Genomic DNA, 23818 nt, shown 5'->3' on the forward strand with positions numbered 1-23818 from the left:
CCCTGAGATGTAACAAGGAATGCTGGGATAGGTAGTCCTTTTTGTTTTTTTTGTTTTTTTTAAATCTAAAACATATCGACTTAAAATTCTTACTGTGACACTGCCAACATTTCCCACCTATTGGTAAGCATTGATTAAAAAAAAAAAAAAAAAAAAAAAAAGTAACAAAAAAAATTAGTGTACAACACAAATATTACAGCGGCAGTAGTAGGTGTAACAATAATGACAGTTTCTATTTTTTCCGTCTCACATAGCAAAATTATTATTACCCTATATAAGAGTTAGTGCTTGTATATACACATGTTGTATAAGTACAATATAGATCAAAAGTGTTGAACAGGAAACAATCTTACGACTTTCGCTGTCAAACCTTTGACAGGTGATGTATTATACACATATATACTCAAAGTCATATATAAACGTCTGTTGTGTATGTTTGTATACAAATGGTCTCTGTACATCAGTCTCATGCACGGAAACTTGTAACCCAGCTCCTTTTTTGGACATGTACATCATATTTACACAATCAAGGAAATGGCTTATTAACCCAGCCAGGTTCAATCTCTTTTTAAAAGTAATTTTATCACGCCTACGCTAAAAACAGACACTGAATTACAGCCCAGTAAAAACCAACTGCAACTTAAATGGCAGCTTGCCCTTATAAGGACAGTGGGCGGAGTTGCTTTAGGTCAGCTGAGCCTCTAGATGGCAGTATGACATGTGGCATCGTTTAAAAAAAAATAAACAAAAGAATACAGAATACAAAAATCAATTCAACATAAAAAAACAAAAACTGCCTCCTGTCCTTGACTCATACAAATGTACAGTTTAAAAACCATCACTGACAGACATCTTTTAGTATTGTTTTAGTGCTATCTACATAATTACACAAAAATCAGTTTAATCACCCTTTTAGTTCCTCAGTTTACGCCTCTTCTCCCTGAAACATGCTACAGCACCTTCTATTGCATCCGACTCGCTCGCTCTGCTCCCGTTAGCAGTAAAACTGACATGAGTAGGACTCGTCATCCTCTGGCTCAAAATCAAGTTGCACTCATCAGACAGAGTCAATGAATAATTCTGCCATTGTACACCCACCCTTGTGTCATTTCAAACCTGTATGCTGTTATTATTTCATCTGCGAAACACAAAAGAGAAAGAGCGAGTTCACCTAAAAATGAAAACCTACAGACTTACATTATTCGAAGAATACTGGTTACCACTGACTAACTATGCATGAACAAATTTCAAAAAATATCTTGCATGTTCCACAGAAAGAATAGTCAAAATTTTGGAAGGACATGCAGGTGAATAAATTATGAAAAATCTCTTAATGCAGCTCTTTTCCATGTAACATATGTTCACAGTTGCATGTTTGGTTCTGCAAAAAGATTAATGCATGAATGTACTATTTGTAATGAATTTTCAATTTGCTCAAACAAAGCAGGTGGACAACTTCAGAACTCTGAATATAGCACAAAATTCCAATGAACTACTTCTATGGTGTTTTTGGTCTATTTTGGATCTTAACAGAACTTGTTGCGTAGAAAAGGGCTGCTTTAAAATCCTCCTTTTGCGTTGTATGAAAAAACAACAATATGTAGGGCTTGTAACAACGTGAGAGTGAGATAAATGACAGATTTTTCACTTTTGGCAAACTATCCCTTTAAAAATAAACCCAGTCTTTAATTGAATTGCACTAGACGAATTCAGCTTAATATGATCCAGGATTAAGTATAAAATAATATCTTGGAAAAGTCTTCTAATATGTTCAAATCTTAAACCTTTAGACGTGCAAAAAAATACCTGGACATGAAAGAGCAGAATTCAATGGTTCTGTCTGACGGTTTAAAAATAAAACTAAACTAAAATGAACCGGCTGAGGATGAGCCCAATCTACAGTATTGGCACCACTTGTTATTTTCATCTCTTCCCTCCCACACACTCGACAGCATAGCTTTCTGCTCCTGTTACAGTACATCTCTCGTCTTTCCTGTTCCTGATCTAAACCCTGAGCCCTCCCGCATCCCAAAACCCTGAGATCTATCTTCTTTTAAGTAAAGGTGTGCCCATCTAAATACTGTTTCTCCACTCCACCTCCCAGTTTGACTCCTAAATGAGCTACGTGAAGGCTTTTTCTCCCCAAAACGTTCACCTGCACCATCTGAACTTCCTGTCTGACCCTCTACGAGTAGGAGAGGTGGGATCCGTTGGAGATGTGCGACGTCACCGACGTACTTCGGCTCAAACCTCCATCTGCGCCCGAACCTGCGGCACCTCCGCCCGAGGCTGTTCTCCGAAGTGGCCCTGGACTGTTTCTCAAAGCCATCAGGCTGGGGCCCCTCACAGCCAAGCTCTCGCCCCTTCCTCCGTAGCCACTCTGAGAGGAAGAAGAGGAGGAGGAGGAAGGAGGAGAAGATGAGGAAAGGGAGATGGGCGGAGGAGGAGGTGGTGGAGGGAGGAGAGCAAGGGACTGGGAAGAGGCATGGGAAGAAATGTGGTGCGAGTGGCCATGAGAGGAGGATGAAGATGAGTGGTGATGGTGGTGGCCTCCTCCTCCTCCCCCACTGCCTCCACCCCACTCCCTCTCTCGGCTGTCGCGGTACAGGTGTGGAGTGCTATGGTGGTGGTACTGCTGCGGGATGTAGCGGAGGTGATGGTGCGAGGACGAAGACGATGCTGACGAGGCGGAGGAGCGAGAGCTTGGAAAGCCACGGGCGCCCATGCCGTCTAAATCCCTCTCTCGATCTCTCTCTCGGCTGGAGATTTGCTCCCCTTGGCTGAAGCCGGCTGTACTGTTTTGACTGCGCCAAGAAGGCGGCGCCGCTGAGTTTTGGACGCCATGGCTCCACTGGCTGCCTGAGCGGGGCACGGGACGGGACGGCCAGCCCCCGGGTCCGGATGAGGGAGGGTTGGGGTAACCCTGATTGTAAGCCTCAGCAGGGATGCCGCTCAAAGCCATGTTACTAAAGCCCAGGCGCATGCTTTCTGAGTCGAAGGACTCAATTTCTCGAGCTTGGTGCTCGAGCAGAGCCCGGATTCGCTCAGAGCGCTCATTCTGCAGGGACAACATCTCCTCCTCGATCTGAAGAGAGGCAAAAGGGTGACCGAAAGAAAAAGAGTGAGAAAAGTGGGCTATGCGTTTGATGCTTATTACAGTATTATAGTGTCATCTTATTGAAATCAATTGTGAATTAAGTTTCATTTATATTATTATCACTGCTGAAAACAGTTGTACTGCTTAATATTGCATAAACCATTATATATTTGCAGAATTCTTTTGTAACATTATAAAATGTAATACTGTCACTTTTGATCAATTTAATGCATCCTAGGTGAGAAAGATAACTTTAAAAAAAGAAAAAAAATCCCCAACTTTGAAAGCTAGTATAAATAATTCTGTCGTCATGTACTCACCAAACCTGCAAGAGTGAGTTTCCTCTGATGAACATTTAAGAAGATATTTTGAAGAACGTGGGTAACCAAACGAAAAGTTGGAAGTCAACAGGGACCAGAAATGGTTTGGTTACCAATATTCTTCAAAATATTATCTTGTGTTCAGCAGAAGAAAGAAATTCGTACAGGTTTGGAATAGTGTTAATTTTGTCAGCTATTTTAATTTTAGTCTTAGTCCTGTGTTAAAATGTCCTTGTTAGTTTTTATCATATTTAGTCAACCTTACCCTATTTAGATTTAGTCAAGTTTTAGTCGACTAAAAGTCTCAACATTTTAGTCTAGTTTTAGTCAGAAAACCTGATGCATTTTAGTCTAATTTTAGTCAGAAAAACTGATGCATTTTAGTCTTAGCATTTTAGCAATAAGATTATTGTTAACCGTACAGTATTCATTTGGGCAGCCATTTTTTATTTACTCTTACTCAAATGTACATTTTAGTTATCATGTTTAGACAACCCTGTCCTGTTTTTGTTTAGTCAAGTTCAAATCAATGAAATCTTTCGTTATTTTTATTATAGGCTTTTAATTATATATAAATTAATACCAAAGACTTATGCAATCTCTCCGTCTACATTATAAAAACAGCTAAAACAAACAAAAAATTATTATAACATTGAAATTCCTAGTATTTACACTCATTTCAAATTGCAATAGCCTATTTCTGTATTTCTCTATTACCCTATTTCTCTAAACCACAGCGGTTGAGTAAGTGCATTTATTCAGCAATCACAATCGCAAACAATATAGTCGAGATCTCATGACAGAACACACACTGTGTGACACTTTCATTTAGATCGCTTGTTTGTCGGTGTCGGTCATATCATCGTCAGCAGCGCTTCCACAATGAGGAGCGAGCACATGCGCATGGTTGCCAGATTGCTTGAAAATAAGCAAACCACCGGGTAGAAAATGTATCCATGTAACAGCGAAGCTCTGATTCGGGGATTTGAACTCTTGATATCTGGCAAACACACTCATGAAATCTCGCATGGTAGAGGCGTGTACAGCAGTCTGCATTAACATTTTGTCTCCTTTTTTTGACGAAAATAAAAAGAGGTTTTTGGTAAAATTTTTATTTTTGTGAATACATTTTAGTCTCGTCTTATTTCGCAGACGAAATTGCATGTTGATACAGTCTTAGTTAGCGTTTAATGACCTTATTGTCATCTCGTCTTAGTCATGGGAAAAAAGCTCATCAACGAACATTTTTCGTCATGGTCTTCATTAACGAAATTAACACTAGTTTGGAACAACATTGTAAACGACGACAGAATTATCATTTTTGGGTGTACTATCCCTTTAAGACAGATCGTTAGGTTTTTGAACAGAGCCATCATAACCAATTCATTCAGGAATATTCAACCCATTTCTCTCTTACCCTCTGCTCAAGGAGAGCTCTCCGTATAGACACCCTCTGCTCCAGGTCTTTGACCTCTCTCTCATGTTGCGTGTCTGTGTGCATCTTTATTTTGCTCTGATAGGCGTTCAGCAGCTCCAATTCCTGCTGCAGCTGCATGCGCAGTGCTCGGTACTCGTCCTCCTGAGTCTCATCCAATCGCAACTGTTAGGTAAGCAGAGGCAGGACATCAGTAGAGAAGCAGCCAATAAAGAGATTTAGGTCCAGTATGGTACAGGAACTGTGGATTAAGTGGGAAAACCTCATGAATCCAGTCAAGAACATTTCCCATCATATTTTACCTCAAAATAAAAAAAAAGAAATAATTTTATTTTTTGTTAAAAGAAAATTAAGCTTATTTTAGGTCCACAAGGCAAAAAAAAAATTGATACATTACTAAAAGCACTTAATGCAGATTTAAAATGCCAACAATTTCAATAAGAGATTGATGATAATGGGAATGGGAATGTTCTTGACTGGTTTCTGTGACATTAACCCAAGTAAGTATTTTCATGCATGCATTATTCTGGTTTCTGCACATCATTCTGCGATTGTGCACCACTGAAAGTGAAACAAAGCATTAAAGATGGTCTCTCCTTGCCTTACTCACAGCCTGTGTGGACAGCATGTCTTTGATGGAATGGTCGTACTGCTCGGCCAAGATGGCCAGTTTACGTGTTTGCTCCTCTTTGAGTCTCTTCAGTACGGTTTTATGCTCTGATTTGGGCGTAGTCTCCAGCAGGTGGTTGCGCAGGGCTTTGTATTGGCGTGTCTGAATCTTACAGGTGTCTTGGAACTGACGTTTGATCTGGAGCTCTTTCGTCTGAAAGAACAAAGTGCAAGAAACATACTTGAGCACTTAACATTTAAGCAAACAAATGTCTTCCATTCCTCTGGTGTGTATTTACATCACTGAAATGTCTGATTAGGTGTCATTTAGATGGTTAACAGAAGTTATTTGTGGTATCTCACCCTTGCAACTGCCAAACATGACTCTTTTCAAAAACAAACATCAGTCAGTGAACACTAAAATCTGAATTCAGAATGCCTTTTAAATTTCAATTCAGTGTGAATTTATATAACAAACAGGATGCACTGGAATACATCTGAATGAAGCAGAATTAAAATTGGACAAAAATAATGATTTAATGATTTTAGACCATGTAAGAAATTAAATTCCCAAAATGCTCTTTAGAGCAAAGTTCTAGATAATAATTAATCACCTTAAAAATAATAACTAGGAAATAATCTGTTCTTGTGCATTTTGCAATTCGTTCCAAATTAAAATCCAACAGGATATTCACATTCGTAGTCAAAAAACTCTCAATTTTGCCCAACTCTGTTGTGCACCTCACAAACACTAAAAATCCCCTCACCTTTAAGCTCTTGGGTTGCTGGCGGACCTCCACAGCGTGTTTCTGACGGAGTTCCTGCTCACGCCGCTTATTATACTCCATCTGATTGGCCAGCTCACTCTGGTGCTGCGTTCGGATCAAGTCGGCCCGAGTGCGCTGGACCAGCCCCAGCTGCCTGAACTCCAGCTCTTGAGTGGACTCGTGATGTCTCAACAACATAGCACACTCGAGATCCTTCTGAGTCTGACGTTTATTCAAGTCCTACAGGGACAAATAAAGACATAGAAAACAATCGTAGAAAACAAAAAAGAAAAGGGAAAAGCACTCATAAATGTGTTTGTCTAACCTCTCTGAGCAGGTCCTGCTCTAGATTGTGTCTCGCGAGCAGCATCTTTCTCTTATATTGTCGGCACTGCAGCTCGTAATACTGCCTCTGTCGCCGTAATAACGAAGCCTCTTCCTCAGCCTGGATCTGCTGCAGACACTCTTTCTGCCTCACCAACCATTCCTGCTTCTCTCGCTTCGGAGTAGACTGGTTCTCACTCAGCTCCTGTTGCCATGGAGAAGGATTTCAGGGTGACAAAAGCAAGTAAAGGATAAAAAAATGAGGTTGATGAAAATGGTGCAAGTCCAAAGACATGAACAGTTTGACCAATTTATTATTTAATGCTACATCAAGTAGAGCCACTCTGAATTCAGTCATGAAGCCATGAGGAAAGTTGACTCTTTGACAGCACACCTCCTTGAGCTGCTCCTTGCGTTGCCTGTACTGGCGTTTCTGGGAATCCAGCAGACTGTTGAGTTCTTTCTTCTGCTGGTTCAGTATGTGCTGTTGAAATTTTTTCTCTTCTGCCTGCGCAGCTTTAATCTGGAAAAAAAAAAAAAAACACCAGATAAAATAAATAAATAAAATATATATATATATATATAAACAATACTAACATCCAAAACTTTGGGGAAATTAATACTTCTATTCAACAAGGATGCATTACATTGATGAAAAGTGACAGTAAAAACATTTATATCAAGTGACACAGAAGACTGGAATAATGGCAAACTTATATTTTAAAATATATTAAATAAAAAGAGTTATGTAAAATTGTAACTATTTTTACAATATTTGTTTTTACTGTATTTTTGATCAAATAAATGCAGCCTTTATAAGAATATGATATTCCCATTCTTGCTCATAACAGAACAAGGGATTGTGAAACGTCTAGTATCTTGTCATTTCTCACCTCTTTTTCCAGGATGGCCTGATGTTTCTTACTCAACTTGTCGGCTTCACTGCTAAAGTTGTTCCTTTGGGTCTCCAGCTCTTTGTCCAGTCTGAGCTGATGTTCGTCCATCTCAGACTTGAGTTTGTTCTCCAGAGCCAGCAGTTGTTTCTGGTGCTGCCTCCTCATGCGCTTGTATCCGGACATCTGCTCCCTCAGAGCTGAGCCCTGTTCATGCTCCTGAATCTGACGGGTCACCTGGAAAGAAAGTAAAAAGAGGGAGAGAAGGTTGTCTATCTTAACTTCCGATATAAAGAAAAAAAATGGACTCTGAGCTGCAGGTCAGTCAGGAGCTCACAAGAGAGGCTGTGCGGATGGTGGCGAAATGGTCTCGGTTTCGGTGCACCCTCCTCCGAGCGGCCGACGACGGCTGCTGCGGAGACTCCATCTCCGGCTGATATGGGTCGTCATAAATATTATCACGTGCCTGACAGACGGATGGACAAAAAGAAATTAGTCGAGGAAAAGACCGTTTCAGAAGATTGTGCACTGTATGGCATTGATTACGTACAGAGGGGCGGTGAATGATGGAGCTGTTAGACGTGACTGTCTGCTCTCCCTCCTGCATCATGGCCATCTCAGCACTGTCATCGGAGCCATCGGCCAAGCTGTTGACAGAGGAGCTCTGGGAGCTGGCACTGATGGACATAGAGGGCACAGACTGAGAGCTCTCCATACTGTTCACCGTGCCCGTCTGCAAGAGGTACTGCTCTGCTTCCTACACACACACACACACACACAAAAAAAAAAAAAAAGATGTCATGGTCTTTTCCTGTTTTCTGCAGTATAGAATATAACAAAAGAGCAGAAACTGGGCAGAACTGGACAGAAGGATCAAAGACAATGCTTGACAAGCCTTTGGATGTACCTCTTCCTCCTCTCCTCCTTCCTGTGTGGGGCCATTGAGAGTTTCCTGAAACAGGATCTTCTTCATCTTCCTGTACTGCAGGTTGTCCAACTCTCGCACAGCGTCTTTGGTGCGCGTAATCAGATCCATCACTACAGAATGGGGGCGCTCTCGGCAAAGGAAATGGTGCTGTGAAGGCAATACATGGTGTGAACCACAGAGCTGTATATATGAACTTTAAACACACACTGAGATTGTGTAATAAAGATAGATGATCAGCAGTTATATCGGTCATACTAATAATAGCTATTTATGATTCAATTGCCCTTAGTACAAATACAGCTTAAGATTTGTGTGAGCTATTAGTCACCAGCCACTAGTGTAAAGGTACCTTTTGTTTGTTTCTTATTTTTACTATTACTCCTTTTTCTATTGTTCTTGTGATTGTTATTCTGTTTCTTGCATAATACAAATCAATGGCAACCTGTACAATCATATGTTAAAGTTGCAAAACAGAAACGCATAATGTTACAAAAGAGTTCTATTTCAAATAATTGCTACTGCTCAGACTCAGTACAGCAGCATTTAGCATTTATAATGTTAAAAAACAATAAAAAAAGTAAGTTTTTGTGCACTTTATATTCCCCAAACATTCAACATCAATAATAAGAAACATTTATTGAGCACCAAAATCAACATATTAGAATGATTTCTGAAGGATCATGTGACACTGAAGACTGGAGTAATGGTTGAGTAATTTTACAATACATTACAATTGAAAACAGTTAGGCTACTTTAAATTGTAACTTTTCACAATATTACTGGTTTTACTGAATTTTGATTAAATAAATGCCGCTTTGGTAATCATAAAAAATCTTTGAACTCAATCCTCTGAATGATACAGTAGTGTGTACTTTTTCAAATGACTCCAAATTTAGGTCATACTGTCTTAAAAATATGCTGATGAGACATAAACGCTCTTTGATAGATTAAACCGATCATATGCAATGGCTAAGGAAGTAGTGGTCAGTGATGGTAATAACGGAGTTATAAATAAACGGCGTAACTAACGGCGTTATTTTTTCAGTAACGAGTAATCAAACGAATTACTGTTTCCCCCGTTACAACGCCGTTACCGTTACTGACAATAAAATGCAGCCTTACTATAATTTATAATATTATCATCATTTTATTTTTCAGTTTATCTGAATTGATGCTCAGTGTAGTATTTGACATACCGCAAACTAGTGTGAAGGCGCACGGCTCGCCGTCGCTTTGTCTCACATGCGCAAAGAAAGATACAGAGCAAGAGAGTCTTTCATAACATGCAGAAGTGACACGCTATATGTAAACGATATTCTTTGTTGTATTTTCCGGTCAAAATAACGGAGTTCCTTTGGAATTCTTCAGCTTTGAAGAACTGCCGGTTTCTCTGGTAGTGGGCGGAACTAATGCGCAAACGACAATCTCATTGGCTGGCGCTCACCTATTATCGTCCCCATTTTGATTTCAGCAAATCAATTCAAGCGAACGCAGGCAACGTGGTTAATATTCATGAACCCAGCAGCTCATTAATCCTTAGTGCGTTTTATATTGTTATTAGTAGTAGAATTCGTAGTAGTTTTGTTATCTTATCAGTATTTTTAGGGTTTTTCCCCTTTTTTTTTTTTTTAAATCGAAACACTAAATGACAAACAATATCTTAAGCACCACTACCAGTCCTAAGTTCAGTCAACATGACAAATAATTACTAAAGTTATATCATCATATAATGCTAAATTATCATAATATCAGATTATAATGCTTGACTGACTGATGCTAAGTGTCAGATATAAAAAACATTTTTTTAAAAGTGCCATTTACAAACATAAGCTTTTTTTATATATATATATATATATATATATATATATATATATATATATATATATATATATATATATATATATACACACACATACAGGTGCTGGTCATATAATTAGAATATCATCAAAAGTTGATTTACTTCACTAATTCCATTCAAAAAGTGAAACTATTATATTCATTCATTACACACAGACTGATATATTTAAAATGTTTATTTCTTTTAATTTTGATATTACCGGTAATTAAATTTTTTCATAAAAAATAATAATAATATAAAATCGCACACCCCTACAGACCTAGCAGAAACAAAAATTCCAAGAGGGAGAGAAAATGTGTGAATGTCATAATGAAAACAGATTCAGAAAGTGTAAGTGTGTGTGTCAGTGTGTTCAAGTCTCACATTGAGCAGCACATCTGAGGTAGGCCTGTCCTGAGGGATCTTTTGAAGACAAGAGTCCACAAAGTTACGGAAGTAGTCTGACCTGCATTAAAGAGAGGGAGCGACAAAGGAAAAGTTAAACACACAGAAAACACATAAAAGGCAAATATACAGAAAACATGACACTGCAATAAAATTAAAATTTAATATTAACCTTATTTTCAATAGACAAGTGGACACGGGCTGCCCAGCCATTTTGAAATTTGTTGTGGAAGTCGTCCAGCCAGCAACTTCCAGTTAATTGAGCTGTACAAAAGCACTTGATTATGCTGCTTTTTTTTCAGACTGTTTTACTGCAGTGATTTACAGTGTGAATAGAAATTTTCCCCATCTGACGGATGCTTTTAGACCGGATTATGAATGAGAGAGGAAGCCACTGAATCTGAAAATCCTCAAAACCTCATGTGCGGCAGTGTATGACCTCTATCAGTTTCTCCTCCTCACGGCAGTCAAAAGCTTTGCATAAGGGTCTCTCAGTAGAGAGAGAGAGCAGCTGGAATAAAGACGAACAGCTCAACCTAACTTCTAGAGCATCAAACCCAAACTGGAGTTTTATCTTTACAAAATCTCCTCTTGTTTTTTTCTCAAAATCAGAGAACATTCCCTTTCATTACAGGTACATAGTCCATGGACACGTTGATTATGGATGATTTATTACAATAAATCACTGTATTTATTGTTTTCTTTACATTCATGTGTGTGCATTGTGTACAGGTGCATAAAAATAAAAACAATCTAACATTGAAGATAAACCTCTCTAATGCTATTTGTAACTAAGAATGAAGATACATTTTTCTCATGTTATTTGTATGTAAAGAGGGTTTTTTTTCTACATTTTTGCTATGTCACAACATATGACAGTCCAATTTTTATTTGTCAACTACCCATATAAACACACACAGGTGCATCTCAAAAAATTTGAATATCGTGAAAAAGTTCATTTTTTCTTGTAAGTTATTTCAAAAAGTGAAACTTTCATATATTTTAGATTCATTGCATGTAAAGGAAAACATTTCAAAAGTTTTTTGTTTTAATTTTGATGATTAGAGCTTACAGCTCATGAAAGTCAAAAATCAGTATCTCAAAATATTAGAATATTTACATTTGAGTTTGAATAAATGACCATCCCAGGTGTACAAGCAACAGGGATGACCACAAGCTTGAGAATACTGTCAAGCAAAGCTGATTCAAACACTTGGGAGAGCTTCACAAGGAGTGGACTGAAGCTGGAGTCAGTGCATCAAGAGTCACCACGCTCAGACGTCTTCAGGAAAAGAGCTACCAAGCCACTTCTGAAACAGAAACAACGTCAGAAGCATCTTACCTGGGCTAAGGAGAAAAAGAACTGGACTGTTGCTCAGTGGTCCAAAGTCATCTTTACTTTTAAAAGTAAATTTTGCATTTCATTTGGAAATCAAGGTCTGGAGTCTGGAAGAAGACTGGAGAGGCACAGAATCCAAGCTGCTTGAAGTCCAGTGCAAGTTTCCGAAGTCAGTGATGATTTGGGGTGCCGTGACGTCTGCTGGTGTTGGTCCATTGTGTTTTAATCAAGTCCAAAGTCAATGCAGCCATCTACCAGGAGATTTTGGAGCACTTTATGCTTCCATCTGCTGACAAGCTTTATGGAGATTTCCTGATTTCCTTTTCCAGCAGGACTTTAGCACCTGCCCACAGTGACAAAACCACTTCCAAGTGCTTTGCTGACCATGATATTACTGTACTTGATTGACCAGCCAACATGCCTGACCTGAACCCCATATGGAATCTATGGGATATTTTCAAGAGAAAGATGAGAAACAATCGATCCAAGAATCCAGACGAGATGAAGGCTCAATAGTGCCTCCGCAGAGCCACAGGCTGATCGCTTCCATGCCACACCTCACTGATGCTGGAGTTTGTGCTAAAGGAGCCCCGACCAAGTATCGAGGGCATAAATGAACATACTTTAAAGAACTTGAACCTTTCTCTTTTGCAAATCTTTTTTTTTTTTTTATTGATCTTAGGAAATATTCTAATATTTTGAGATACTAGATTTTTGACTTACATGAGCTGTAAGCTCTAATCATCAAAATTAAAAAAACTTTTGAAATGTTTTACTTAACATGTAATGAATCTAGAATATATAAACGTTTCAAGAAATTTTTTTTTCCACGATATTCAAATTTTTGGAGATGCACCTGTATATGTAGCTGCTGTTGTGTAACACTAAACACTAAATTTGAATTATATACTTAACAGCTAATAAAATAAAAGTTTACCCACAAATTGCAAATCAAACAAATAAATTGATTGCAAATGCAGATGAAAAAGACTAAACCAAACAGTTAAGAGAATGAAAGAACAGAAAAAAACAAAAAAAAAACATCTAGACCAAAGTTCTCACCAGTGGTTTGATGCCAGGACAGGGCTTTCATTTTGCGCAATGTGGTATAAGGCACTCATAGCATTCATATTGAACAAGGGTGGCTTCCTTTCAGCTAGAGAGAAAGACAAATAGAAATATAAAACCAGAGCAAACACACACACACACACAAAAAGAATTAAGTCAGAACAAAAGGATGGGAAATCAGAATTAGTGCTGCAGTGACACAGAGAATAAGAGGTATGAGTGTATAAATGAAAACGCCGGGAGGCTGAGGGTGATGGAAAGAGAGGGTGTGACCAAGAGAAAGAGTAGAAGTTAGCTTACAACCCAAAGCAGCTTAGACACTAAAATCCAAATCCCTTTCCCTAGCAAAAGACATAGACACAACACAGACTCGCAAGCAGCAAAACACGCTGGTCTAAATAAACCCCTTTAATACTCAACATGACCTGACGTTTCAGGGGTCAGTGGCAGATGGGAAGTCATGTATCAGTTTCAAAACATCACAAACCTAGTTCAATGCAGGTGATGCCAAGAGACCAGACGTCCACCTTCCCGTCATACTGCCCCTCATCCATGGCTAGAATCACTTCTGGGGCCATCCTAAACACGAGAGGGGACGGACCATTTTAAACAGGACTGTCTTTGCTCTTTTGAAATAAATAAAAGCACAATCTACTGCACAGACACACTTTCATATTCACAACGCAGGTTCTTCCCAGTTCACCCAGCCCATTTATGGACCAAAAAACACAGGTTTTATGGCCAGGAATGTAACTGCTACAATAATTTTAATGTGCTTTTTATTTGGCCATGAAATGTTTTAACGTAACATAACATTACTGTTTAATCACTGATGACACATGGACCTTTTTAAACAATGTTCTTACTACCATTCTGGACCTTGAACATGGTAGTTGCGTTGCTGTCCATGGAGAGTCAGAAAGCTTTTGGATGTCATCAAAAAAAAATCTTAATTTTTGTTCTGAAGATGAACAAAGGTTTTTTTAAGAAAGGAACTATCTTTTTAAGACATTTCAATAGCATCTCAAATTTAAATTTTAGAAGCATAAATTGTGCTACAAGTGGTAGATTCAGTTCATCTATCCAAATTAGTTCAAATACTGGAGTAAATATTAATTCAGTGATTCAGTTCAAAATTCTGATTCTGAAATTTGTGTGTGTTGTCACTCAAAATGTTAATCTCTGTTAGTCTCTGTGTGGTGCATTAAAAGTTTCTTTGAAACTACTGTTCAAAGGTTTGGGGTTGGTGAGAAAATGTTTTAAAAGGGATAGTTCACCCCAAAATGAAAATTTGATGTTTATCTGCTTACCCCGAGGGCATCCAAGATGTAGGTGACTTTGTTTCTTCAGTAGAACACAAATGAATATTTTTTAACTCAAACCGTTGCAGTCTGTCAGTCATATAATGGCAGTCAATGGGATCCACGGCATTGAGAGTAAAAAAAAAAAACACATACACAGACAAAACCAAATTAAACCCTGCGGCTCGTGATGATACATTGAGGTCTTAAGAGGTCGTTTACCTCTGATCCACCGCAATGTCCAACTGTCCTGAGCACGTTCACAACAGCCGGCGCGTGACGGTGTAAACAATGAGTGACGCATACATGCGACAGATTGCTTCTGCGCATGCGTCTACTATGCCAAAGCACATTGACGCATCACGCGCCGGCTGTTGTGAACGCGCTCAGGACAGTTGGACATTGTGGTGGATCAGAAGTAAAAAATGATATAAATACTGTTCAGTTTCTTGCACCGATCGTTTTGTGTCTTAAGACCTCAATGTATTGTCACGAGCCGCAGGGTTTCATTTGGTTTTGTCTGTGTATGTTTTTTTGACTCTCAAAGCTACGAGTCCCATCGACTGCCATTATATGACTGACAGACTGCAACCGTTTTGAGTTAAAAATCTTCGTTTGTGTTCTACTGAAGAAACAAAGTCAGCTACATCTTGGATGCCCTGGGGGTAAGCAGATAAACGTCAAATTCTCATTTTTGAGTGAACTATCCCTTTAAAAGAAGTCTCTTATGCTTACCTATTTGCATTAATTAGATTATTATTTTTTTTTTAAAAGAGCACAATAAACATTATTATGAACATAATCTTACCATTATTTGGAAATGGTTGTGTTACTCAATATTATTGTGGAAATTGTGATATCATTTGTGATACCTTTGAGGAATTCAATGTTTACATGAATAGCATTTATTTGAAATATATATTTTTTTGTAACAATGCAAGTACGTTAACTTCCAAGGACTTGTTTCCCTGCTGAATGAAAGTATTAATTTCTTACTGATCTTACTAATCCCAAACTTTTAAACTGCAGTGCATTGTTATATCGGTGTATAAAAATGCTATAATTACTTGCGTATGCTCATTTAGGAGAAGAAACCCTGACTATAATTATAAGATGACTTCAAGTAAAATCAAATCATAGAACATAGTCCCTTCAACCAAATAATCAATTGCATTTACAACTTACCAGTAAGGTGTACCCACAAAAGAGTTGGCAGGAGAAACAATTGAGGCAGAGCCAAAATCTCCAAGCTTCACCTGACCCGGCTCAGTTAGCAGAATATTACCTGCCTTCACATCTCTGGAAAAAGAAAAACAGAAATAAAGACCTATGCATCTTTCAGCACTGAAAAAAATCTATTGACAACAAGCTGAGAAACTTCAACAAAGCGAGCTGATGTAAAGATAAAAACAGAAAGCAGGAAGGGTCTCACCTGTGTATCATGTTATGAGAGTGAAGGTAGGCGAGGCCCTGAAGTGCACCGTGGGTAATAGCAGCTATTTCCACCTCCTGCAGAGGCTTTTTATGCACTGTAGGATAAAAAGACAAAATATTTCACAGTGGGGAAATAACACAATCCAGAAACCTGATGCTTACAATATTTACACCTGCATATACCAACTGATGATGGTACAACTACAGCACAGCAAATATAAACGGACACCTCTAATGTCAGACAGGGCGGCTGAGGGAGAGCATAACAGCTTTATTTGAAAAGAAAGGAGGACGTGAGGAAGGGTAAACATGAACTACTCACCCTCTAAAAGATCAGAGGCTGATCCTAGACAGTATTCCATCACCAGCTAACAGGAGAGACAGACAACATTAGCACACGGCAGACAAACACGTCACTCACATACATATGCATACGTGCTTACCCATGCTGTGTGCTCTCTGAGGTAGCACCCTTTGTATTCGACAGTATTGGGGTGTCTGAGCTTCTGCAAGAACTTCACCTCCTTTATGATGTCCTGCCATTTCTGGGGACCAACACACCAAGCATTAGTAAAAACATGATTTGTGAGTTTTAAACAGTCTGATTCAGTACTACAGAGACTCAAACTGTATTTTGATCCGGACCTCGTTAGACTGCTTGCCACTGAACGACATCTTCTTGATGGCCACCACTTCGTTGGAACGTACATCATGAGCCTGAAAGAAAAATATGGTCATACAGAGCTAGTACACAAATGTCCATGGCACACAAATATTGGCGTGGCTTGCTTACAAAGTACACGGCTCCAAAGCTGCCATGACCGATCTCGCGGAGATCAGTGAACAGCTTCTCAGGATCATCCCTGTAGAAGAGCTCAGACACCTCTGAGTCCTTTGGGGTCCCAGTACGCACACTGGCAGGCATGACTGGCTCCTGGGATGGAGAGAAATAGAGAGATAAAATGTGTAACTATGTATGCCACATAAGCAATTGTGTTGAATTCTGTTTATCTGCAACATCACAAAAACAAGGCATTGAGTCTCAACTACAGGTCGTATCTTTACTTATACATAACTCAGGACTTACTCTTAGGGCTGTCATTATTGATTATTCTGGAAATCGGCCAATTATCATGACTATTAATCGGGGAATTACTTTACTGATTACTTTTAATTGTAATAAAGGATTTTTTTTTAAAACCGAGTACTCAAGTTAAATAGAGTAATCATGACAGCCCTACATCCAAAATGAATAAAACCAGTAAAATGGCTCCAGGCACCACCTTTAAGATGATATATAGTTTAAATAGTAAGATATTGACCTTGATGTAGCCTTAGTAACATGAGTGATTTGAATCAAGAACATACTGTCCCTACTGCAAGACACCTATTGACTTTTTATCTCAGTACTAAATTCACAAACTGGTTTGTCTAAGATGCTATTAAGTTTTCTTCCCAAAACACCATGTGACATCAATTCCTTGTACCAAGTTAACAGACTGAAAATATGAGGAACAAAATCCACATTTTAGTTATAGGTGCAGTCTACATTGTTATGCAGGGTGAAACTATTAAGTGACCACACTATCATAGACAAACAACAATGGTTAAGACATAGGCTATGTACAGCTTGATTTACCCGTCAAAAAGTGTCATTTCAAGCTGTAAATTTACACATTTGTTTGGGAAAAAACATTTGGCATGATGTGCAATTTATTTTATTATTATTATATTATCAGATTACTCAATTAAGTAACCGTTAATTGATCACTTCAGTAATTTTTTAGCTGCAAAAATTTAAATTACGGTTACGGTTTATACTGCATTTTTGATCAATTAAATGCAGCACTGGTGAGCATAAACTTAAAACATTTTTTTAAATCTTTTGAATGGCAGTGTAAAGCCTAGGGGTGTCGAAATTAATCGTTTCTACGATGCATCGCGAAGCAGACGAGGATGATTCTGTATCGGTTCAGTAATAGACCATAAGCAATTATAATTTACTGCTGCTTTTCTGACGTCATTTGTCACATACGTGCTTTGTCACGGTAGCATACAATGGCAGAGGGCAGAGACGCGAGTGTGAGTAATAAAAAATGCTCCAACTACTTTAAAAGCCGATATCTGGGCACTTTTTGGCTTTTATGAACAACCTGGTGAGCACGACCTGGAGACGCTGTGTGTAAATCATGTCATGCACAAATAAAATATGATGGAGGTAATACCACCAAAACTAGTTAATATTTAAATGTTTTACAATAAAGTACAATACCTCACATTATACTTTTAGTAATTACTTTTGTGTATTTGTTCTAAATGCTCCTGTTGGCTTCTGTGCCCAGACTGGAGTTTTGTTTGATACATTCAAGAAGCATGTTTACTTTGAGCAGGTAAAATTAAAGGTTCAGTTTATATATCTGACTGCTTGTATTTATTGACAAAATTGTATACATGCGAAGTAAAGTTGAAAATTGAGGATGCAGTGCATCGTGATATCGAATTGAACCAAATCAATGACATGATAATCGTAATCGAACTGAACCGTGAGACCAGTGTAGGTTCACAGTGTAGGTCTACTGTCAGGTTTTCAATTTTTTTGCGCTTTACAGTGGATGTTTGTTGTTTGTTTACGCTCATGTCACCGCTCTAGTCCCGCTCTATCGATGACAGCATGCATGTTGATAAAGATGGTAAACGATGAATGGTTGGGTAATGGTCGTGCAGTCTGACATGTTTCTTGTTCACGACACGACAAGATTTTAGGACTCAAAACCACATGCCCAGCAAAAAATTGTGTAGTCTCAACTGGGCTAAAGTAGAAGAAAAAATAAATAAATAAATAAATTCAATGAAGTAAAAAATTGAACCAAAATGCAGGCAAATGGCATATTTCTAAACAAAAAAAAAAAAAAAAAAAAACCGTTTGGTTGGGGTGAAAATGTTTTTTTGGAAATGGAACCAAGTGTGAAAATAATCAAAATGCCACTCTAAACTTGTGAACTCCTCTCACCTCTTCTCTGGCTTGGCATATATGCCACAATCTGGCTTCTGCAGCACACCATAAAAGACTCAGAAGTCTGTGACCCACTTAGAAGTTGTGAGACTCGGTGCTGCGCATTAATAATGAAGATGCAGTAATCTGCCCTGGTTGGATGATTCAAAATCAGATGTGGCGTTCCTTCTTTTTCATCTTCTTCATGTTAGCACATCCAATGCAGTTTGTTTGCACGGTGTGAATTGTTTGAATACTGCCAAATATTTTGAAGAAAAACAGACCATCGTTCGACACGTCACACATCTGGTTAATTTACATTTAAACACAATCCATAAAGTACACACGCTTCTCAAAATGTAAAGAACATCCTCATTTGCATATGCATTTCAAATTCACACATTATGCACAGTTGAAACGTAAATATGTATTCGGGCTTCAGGCTGAGTGGTTCAGTACAATGTTTGTGAGGGAGTGAAAAACTATTTTGGGCTAAATTATAGTGAAGCAATTAACTATTCTGGTAAATTATTCATCTGCTGGTTACTTCTTTGGTTAACTTAAAATATTTAATAATCATTTTGTTAATTTGCAAGGCTAAAAATTATGGTAAATTAGTAAAAGCAATGTCAATGCAATTTCCTTTTTTCTGTTTCTTGTTACTGTAATTTTCCTCTTTTTTTTTAAACCCCATTAATTGTTACTCTAAAACAGCTACAAGAAGCACTTCAATAAAACAAAAATGCGTGAAAAATATTCTCATGATTTACAAAAACTTTTTGGCAGAAACCTGACCCGATGAAACCATTCACATGACCTCCATGCTCTGGTGATGATCGATACTGAAATCTGATCTAAATGTTTACTGGGTGGTAGCAGCCCATCTAAACTCAAATGAAAAAAACACTCAAACATGAAGACTATGAAGACATTCTCACATTAGTTTGCTTATCAGACAGGTGGAGACTTGCCATTTTTGAGATTCTTTTGCTCTTATCTTGATGTCTTCACTGGCTCTTGAGGCTCAAGGTTTTATAAGAAAATAGATACGATCCAAACAGTTTTCCACACTCTATCACCTTTCCTGACTTCACTGAGTCTGTTGCAGAACTGTAAAAATCACAAACACTGAGCTGTTGTATCAATTCACAAATATTAAAATCTGAAACACCACAATGTCACATACTAAACTGCGATTTAACAACACAACAGACTGTCAGTCTGAGTCTAGACATGAAGATTTAAACTCAATACATTTCAAAGACAAGTAAATGAATAGAAACCACGCAGATATTTAATTTAAGAGATGGGTGAGGTCCATAAAGTCAACATGGACTGTTCAAAACCTATTTTTACCTCTGTAATCTGACAAGTTTCTGAATGAAACACGATATTAAATGGGAAAACGTAGGGTGGGACTTGATGTGATCTATTGGGAATTGACAATGGAGCCAGATGGCTGAAGGGAAGGGGGTTGAAAAATGGTGATCTGTGATATCTGTAGAAAAAGGAGAGTTGTTTCCTTGTATAAAAGAATACTAAGACAACACTGTTTGTAAAAGAAATAACACGCATTAAGAAAGCAAAGAGGGTCCATTTCGATTAGGGTCCATTGGCTTTAAAAGTTGTGATATTACTGAATTAAACATACCTTTTCTTCTGTAATAGACTGCAACAGATTATCGAAAAACTAAAATGTAGGGTGGGTTCTATTCACTGGTTGTTGATTGGATTTTGAGCTGCTTGCAGGGACGGGTTTTAACTGGACTAAATGATTTGAGAAGTCCTACATATGCCACCAGAGAGAATCCTGTAGATTTCACTAGAAAGTTGCATTAAGACACTTTGAACACTACAAGGCCAAACATGTTTTAATAAATGAGACATGCGCGGTTGTTCACAATAAGATCAATTACAGACATTCAGTAAATAATTTTCATTTCATGCCAATTCAGAACATATTTGACATGGAGCACAAAGGACCAATGATAGACATGGCAGTTCCCAACGAACACATGTTGGGACAATCAGCTCAGAAAACAGACACTCAGATCGAAATATAATACTTCAACCAGACACCCCTGCACAATAAGTCAGACGGTGACTCAATCACACCACGGGAGACAAGCAAGAAAGTAAAAGCCAAAACAAGTTCATCTGAGTTTCAAAGCTTTTAGCGGCATAGGAATCTTTTGTAATTTCTGGTTGCTGTAATGAAGACTAGAAAATACATCAAGGAGAAGCACATGCCATTTGAGCTCTGTGGATCACCAGTACTTCCTTTGCTTCAAACAGCATGATTACAGGGTGGTGGGGGTCTATGGGATGGAGAAGCCTATTTTGCATTTCCTGTTTAAAGAAAGGAGGTTCACGTAAGATCTAAGGGAAAACCCACAGCACAACCCAACCTATAATACGACTCTTTAGAGCAGTAGTTCTCAATCCTCAAACCCTGCACATTTTGGAAATCTGTATATTTAAGGGATGGTTCATTCAAAAATGAAAATTCGGTCATCATTGACTCACTCTCACGTCATTCCAAACCCGTTCCTTCATCTTTAAACTCAAATGAAGATATTTAATAAAAACCTAAGAGCTTTCTGACCCTTAACTTGAAGTTAATGCAACCCAAACTTTGATTTAAAAAAAAAAATCCTAATAAAACACTGATTAATTGTTTAAATGTGAATAAAAACCTCAATTAAATCTGTTCATCGTATAAATCAATGATAGATGACTGATTTTCTTCTTCTTCTTATAGATCATGTTTACCATGTCTTTTATGAACTTTTATGAAAGTTTTAGCCACATGGATTTTCAATTGAAGGAGTAAAATATATCAGGTTTATTAAAAAAATATCTTCATTATATCTTAATATAGGCTTGGATTAGGGTGAGTAATTGATGAAAGCATTTTCATTTTTGGATGAAGCATCCATTAACCCCACCTGATTCATATCGTCAGTTCACACATAGAGGCTCCAAGACCTGGGTGTGTCATCCAAAACTTGCAGCAACCAAGACTGAGAAGTGCATCCTCACAAAGTATTGATAAGGTCTTTGACAGTCTTCTAACGTTACACAATAAATATCAAGTATTGATTAGACTTAGCCTGATGTGCCATTATTGTACTTAAATGGTACCCAGTAATGTTCTTCCTTCCACCCACAGAGTGCACTCAAGTCCATAATGTGTTTGTGCAGTTGAAGCACACCTTTCACACCATTAAAACCTCTTCTGTGGACTTTGTGTGCAGTGCAGCACTTTTGTTGGCCTCGGGGCTGAATGAATTGTCAAGAGCTTTAAAAAAGTGTGATAATTTGCATACTATTGTATAAATGCTAATTAGGGATGGGGGCAGAATCAGTTTCCGGTGTTCTGCTGGAAAAGGGAAACTAAACAATAGAGAAACACACCGGCTGTCTCTCAAAACTGCATTTTGGAGTATTGGAGACAAAATATTGTGTCCGGTGCTCACTGGGTTTTGAGACATATCCACTAACTTAAAGTGGAGCAGTTATGATTTTAGTGCAAACCCATGGTTACGCTGTAATGATGGAAGATGTCCGGCTAACGTTAGTTCATGACAGGCTCAAGATGAGCGTCTGTCAACAGCGAAAGCCTGAATTTTATGCAGCTATAAATGCCTCACAATCACCATTATGTAATCAAATCAAGTTTTCAAATAAAACAGACTGTCTTACCGTGGTGTGCTGCGATCCTGTTCTTTATTCCCTGTGAATAAACAGTTATCCGGCTTCCTCCGCAAATAACCGTGGCGTTTGCTGTTTTTGTCCGCTGCGACGTTTCAAATCAACACAAGGTCCATATTTCTACCAACGTCCGCCTTCTAGCGTACTTAAGAGTATAATATGATAATTATGAATGTCGTACAACACTTTAGTGTCTATGAAGTCTTTATCTCACTCTTTCGCTAACGAATCGTTAGCCAGCTAGCCAAAGGTTTCTTCTTTGAATACGGGCCGCGGCTGGTGTACCTGCTCGCCCGCTCCCGCGCCTATCATATTGCACAGTTACATCCGCACTTTTGATTCTCGGTATGATTTGAAGACTGATTTAATTATGTGTCTGATTGTCTTTCTACCTAACCCCCTTTTTTTGTCCAGGAAACGCAAAATGGCTACGTGGGGCGGGAGCCAACCGGAAGGAAGGTCAAAATTATTTTGCCGTGTGTTTCCGGTGAAGAGTGGCGTTGGGAATCTGCCATCTTGATAAGGACAATTTTTTTGAGCTTGAACAATAAACATACAATGATATGTTAGATGTTGATTGTTGAGGACAATTTCAATAACCGCTTTGCTCGAAATCATATCAACAGAAAAGCTATTCCAGCGTCTTCTTTTAAATGGATGGCATTGTACAATGTTGCTTGGTCTCTTCCACACAAATATTTAGCCACATTTAAAATATTACATAGATGCTACCCTTGTAATAGTGTACTTAATAAGCAAAATATTGAAAAAAAGTACTTTCTGTGATTTAGAAAGAGACAATTGTACCTCTTTTTTGTGAATGTGTTTGTGGTAAAAAAAAAAAAAAATGGAATGAGTTACGTTACGTGTCTCTCAGATAAAACAAATAGTTAGAATTTGTATCAACACTTTTGATATTATTTTCTTTTATTATAACTCTAACTTTTCCATTCAATATATTGTTAATCTTTTTATTATACTTGGAAATTTTTTTGATTCATAAGTGTACATTTTTGGGTTAGAACCCAGTATACTGTCAATTTTTCTGGTTGATAACAATTCTTACATTTTATCTTTGATGGGAATAAAAAACAAAAAATCATTCAAAAGTCAATTTTTTTTTTCAATGTTTAACATTGGTTTATGCAATTTATTTGTCTGTTTTTAGGTTATTTATTTATTCATTTTTTACTTTCTATCTTGTATTATTTTTTTGTATTTTGTCCTCTATTGTTTTTGAGATTATTGTGGTTATATGATTGTTATTAAGTGTTTTGGCATTAATTAAAAAAAAATAAAAAAAAATAAATATATATATATATATATATATATAAATACAATAAAACTAAAAATAT

General features: G+C 37.8%; 1 protein-coding gene across 2 annotated transcripts; it reads right to left on the minus strand.

Moving 5' to 3' along the window:
• Nucleotides 1-137: 137 nt before the first annotated feature.
• taok2a (TAO kinase 2a) lies at nt 138-22930 on the minus strand. Of its 2 annotated transcripts, none has more exons than XM_058769002.1 (20): nt 22455-22930; nt 16551-16691; nt 16403-16474; nt 16201-16302; nt 16080-16125; nt 15756-15852; nt 15509-15622; nt 13510-13601; nt 13017-13110; nt 10595-10676; nt 8353-8520; nt 7996-8202; nt 7783-7911; nt 7446-7682; nt 6947-7075; nt 6554-6757; nt 6229-6468; nt 5463-5675; nt 4835-5017; nt 138-3085 (listed from the first exon to the last, which is right to left on the minus strand). In XM_058769002.1, the coding sequence occupies exons 2-20, from the start codon at nt 16680-16682 to the stop codon at nt 2186-2188; spliced, it is 3441 nt and encodes a 1146-aa protein (XP_058624985.1). In that variant the 5' UTR covers nt 16683-16691; nt 22455-22930; the 3' UTR covers nt 138-2185. The 2 variants fall into 2 exon arrangements, with proteins under 2 accessions (XP_058624985.1, XP_058624984.1); XM_058769001.1 differs by having other exon boundaries at nt 5454-5675.
• Between the last annotated feature and the right edge of the window lie 888 nt (nt 22931-23818).

The sequence above is a fragment of the Onychostoma macrolepis genome, chromosome 03 (assembly GCF_012432095.1).
Source record: "Onychostoma macrolepis isolate SWU-2019 chromosome 03, ASM1243209v1, whole genome shotgun sequence".
Taxonomy (NCBI): domain Eukaryota; kingdom Metazoa; phylum Chordata; class Actinopteri; order Cypriniformes; family Cyprinidae; genus Onychostoma; species Onychostoma macrolepis.

Excerpts from the sequence above, each read along its gene's own strand:
- taok2a (XM_058769001.1), bottom strand. The coding sequence starts at position 16,682 with ATGCCTGCCAGTGTGCGTACTGGGACCCCAAAGGACTCAGAGGTGTCT. Across the intron at positions 5,676-6,228 it reads AGCAACCCAAGAGCTTAAAG|ACGAAAGAGCTCCAGATCAA; the intron begins GTGAGGGGATTT and ends TTGTTCTTTCAG. Across the intron at positions 5,018-5,453 it reads CCACACAGGCTGTGAGTAAG|TTGCGATTGGATGAGACTCA; the intron begins GCAAGGAGAGAC and ends CTTACCTAACAG.